This window comes from Trachymyrmex cornetzi, unplaced genomic scaffold (genome assembly GCF_001594075.2).
Source record: "Trachymyrmex cornetzi isolate Tcor2-1 unplaced genomic scaffold, Tcor1.1 scaffold732, whole genome shotgun sequence".
NCBI classification, from domain to species: Eukaryota; Metazoa; Arthropoda; class Insecta; order Hymenoptera; family Formicidae; genus Trachymyrmex; species Trachymyrmex cornetzi.
In genome coordinates, this window is record NW_017300062.1 from 77,807 (window position 1) to 81,336 (window position 3,530).

Sequence of the window (3,530 nt, forward strand, 5' to 3'; positions counted from 1 at the left end):
CCCCCCGACGTACTATTGCCGAAGGCACAGCCCACCGAGCGCACGGCGCGCGGGCTGCAAGGAACGGGGATGGCCTAGTAGGCGCGCCGCGCCGTTCGAGCTTAGAGGCTCGCGGCGGTGAGCGGGGCGCCGTGCGCTCGGTGGGCTGTGCCTTCGGCAATAGTACATCGGGGGGACGCGCGTATTTGGCTATCTTTTAAACGTTAATATCTCGTTAACTATTGCTGACACCTCAAAATGGTACAGGACTTTTTGATTCAGTATAGGCTGTTCTACCCACGTATGACAAAAAATGCGGGAGTCGCCAAAAACCCTGTATATATGTATAATGTACAGGGTGTAACTAAATAAACATGTATGGAGCATATATGAGATACAGGGCAAGAATCCAAGCAGAAAAGTCCTGAGTCATTTTTTGATCTGAGCTTTCAGTTCGTTGTTATACGATGTTAAAGTTAACGAATTAGCGTCCGGTTTATTTATTTCGTTAAAATTATAATAAGTGTTCAAAGTAACAACCTCCTACTTAGATACATGTTCATGTAGTGATAGGGAGGGGGGAGAGAGAGAGAGTTGATAATTACAATCGCTTCGCTGCTCACCGTCGTTCTCCCGAGAATTCGTCAGCTCCACTCCGCTTTGCTACGTGCCTGTTTTCCTTCGGGTGGCACCCAGTTGGACACGGCTCAATTGGACACGAGCCACTCACAGCGCTTGAGACTTCAAAGCTCCTAAACACCGGTCGCTGTGATTGGTGGTGTCTGATCGAGCCGTGATCAATCGGGATCACCCCTTTTCCTTCTATACTCGGACACTAATTCGCTAACTTTAATGTCGTATAACAACGAACTGAAAACTCAGATCAAAAAATTACTCAGGACTTTTCTGCATGGATTCTTTCCCTGTATCTCATGGTACACTCCATATACGTTTTTTTTTAGTTACACCTTATATATATTATTTTATATATTATTTATTAGAAATAATCATTACAAGAAAAATGATAAGAATAAACTCTCTTTTATTGAAACATTTTTAATTTGCAATAATATATAAGATAACATTTATAATTAATCAATGTTGTGAATATTTTATAGAATAAATTATTATTTTTTCATGTATAAAACGTTTTAATGGAAACAAAACAAAAACACTTGTAAATGTAAAATGATTCTAGTTTAAAAAGTAAGTCAATTTATTATAACTTTATATAAAATTAATTAAAAATAAAGGATACTATATAGGCAGACAGTAAGGCCAATAAATTAAAGATATGTCATCATCAAGTTTACTTATGAAATGAATTAACAGCGACAATAGCTATATCTGTATAATCAACTTCTTCAAATAGGACGTAAAATTATAAACTAATATATAATTGTGATAAAATAAATTTACTTTGAGCTAACAAATGCCAGCTTTCCAAATAAATTCTGTGGAATTCTTTTTTAATGTAGCTTGCTATTTTTCACAATCATGATATTGTACTGTGTATCAACAATAAATCAAAATATGACGTGCAATATTTCCTATTCACTTAAAAAATTAAAAAATAATTATTTAGATAAATATAATAATATTTCTACATAATATAGTGTTATATCTCTAAATTATTTTCTAGAACGTCAATGTACCGATGGTAACAAAACATCAAAAATTGCTAAACACCATATTGAGGAAAAGAGTTCATCTTTTCAATTCGACGTGGGTAAACAATATGCTACTAACGGTAAGTCTTATTTTTAGGTTTTTAAGTTATTATTTTTTAATTTGCTTAGTGATTTTTTAATAAACCTTAATTTTAATTATCATTATATTATAGATTTAACGCGTTTGATATCATCCGGATTTAGTATGTACACAATTAACACAACTGACTTTAGCCATAAAGGAATTGAATACTGTACACTCTGCAAAGAACACTTCTCATCAAATTTGTACTGGTATTGAATTTGCTGAAAAAAAGTATAGAATTTCCGTGCAAAACGTTAGCAGATTTCAAGAAATTTGAAGAAAAACTAAATAACAGTGCATCTCGGCAAGATTTTGTAAGATACATTTTCTCAATAAATACTCATATTGCATACAGTTATACTTTATTTTAAACGTATATACTTATTTTAGCAGCGTAATGTGTGGAAAATTATGGACGCAAGCATACCTTTACTGAAGTCATTGACAAATATTTAAAAAAAATATATGTCGAGAGAAGTAGCTATGGCGTATACAGCCGTTAAAAAAGTGGAGGGCAAAGAAGTCTTGAAAACAACTATTTTCTTCTCATGCATTCAAAGTAATAATTTTTCGTAATCTATATGTATCTATAATTTTATATATATAAATATTGTGTTATAACTAGTTCTTAAATCTTATTAAATTACAGAGGTAGTCATGGAAGAGTATTCAAAGACGGACGTTCAACCCTCTTACAAATAAGACAAATAATTACCCTGTTACAAATAAGACGTTCTATTTAGCAGTAGGTACCGTACTTAACAATGCTAAGGATTGGGAAGGTCATCGATTAATGCGGCAAAAAAAGTTAACCTATCTAGCGAATGGAAAGAATTCATTGTAGTCGACAGAGTGATCCAACGTGATATTAATTCATAATAAAGTACTATATAATAAGTTTAATATGCAGATTAGGTATTAATATATAAAAATAAATATATAAAAACCAGTTATTAAGATAATCATAATATTGTCTTACTAAAAAGTACTAAAATAAGATATTTAAGTGAACTACTAGGGGAAAGTGGGCGAATTGTGCGCAGCGGGTAATTGTGGGCATCCTGGTTTGGTACTTTGCCGATAGATGGAGACATCGCCGTGATGAAATTTTTACGCAGGAGGTCGTCCTCTTAAGTTATAACCACAAAAGATATGACGTAAGTACATTGATAAACAGTGAAAGATAAAAAAGTGAAAACATACATTTTCTTGTTATTTCAGCGTTCAGAAAATAAGGTGGTAAGTCCGTATTTTTAATTTATTGGTTTAAAGTTGCATACGTTATTAAAGTACGTTATTATGTGGGCCTTTCGACCCGTTATTTATTAAGTTTGGTTAACTAGTATTGAAGTAATCGTAATTCATATACAGTCAGATCGTGGCGGGTAACTGTGTGCAGGCGGTTTGAAATAAGCACAATTACCCATCTTCAATAGACTATATATTTTCCAGTATACACAAGTGAAACTGAATTTGAAGTGAGCTGAGTATTTTATACTCAGATTATGACGTCACTACTTGTTTACTTTTGTAAAAAGTTATCACATGTCAACATAGGTTCATAACCCCACTTTGGATTGATTTTACGAGACTCAGAGAGGTTAGTTTTATATTTTTGCTAAATATATATAATATATATAGTATATATTTATATTACAATGTTATAAATATATTTTATGATTTTTTCTTTGTCAACATTACATAATTCATTCACTTCTTACAATTTTTGCTTTGCGCACAATTCCCTAACCCATGCGCACAATTACCCGACGCGTGACAAATTTTTTCGCTTTTCC

At 33.0% G+C, this 3,530-nt stretch overlaps 1 protein-coding gene across 1 annotated transcript in view; it reads left to right on the plus strand.

The window, feature by feature from the left end:
- Positions 1-1,950, plus strand: part of LOC108767920 (uncharacterized) — a 17,501-nt gene extending 15,551 nt beyond the window's left edge. The window contains exons 2-3 of the mRNA XM_018518057.1: positions 1,622-1,729; positions 1,823-1,950. Coding sequence (XP_018373559.1) covers positions 1,622-1,729; positions 1,823-1,950 — 236 coding nt within the window. The remainder of the gene's footprint in view (positions 1-1,621; positions 1,730-1,822) is intronic.
- Positions 1,951-3,530: the final 1,580 nt, after the last annotated feature.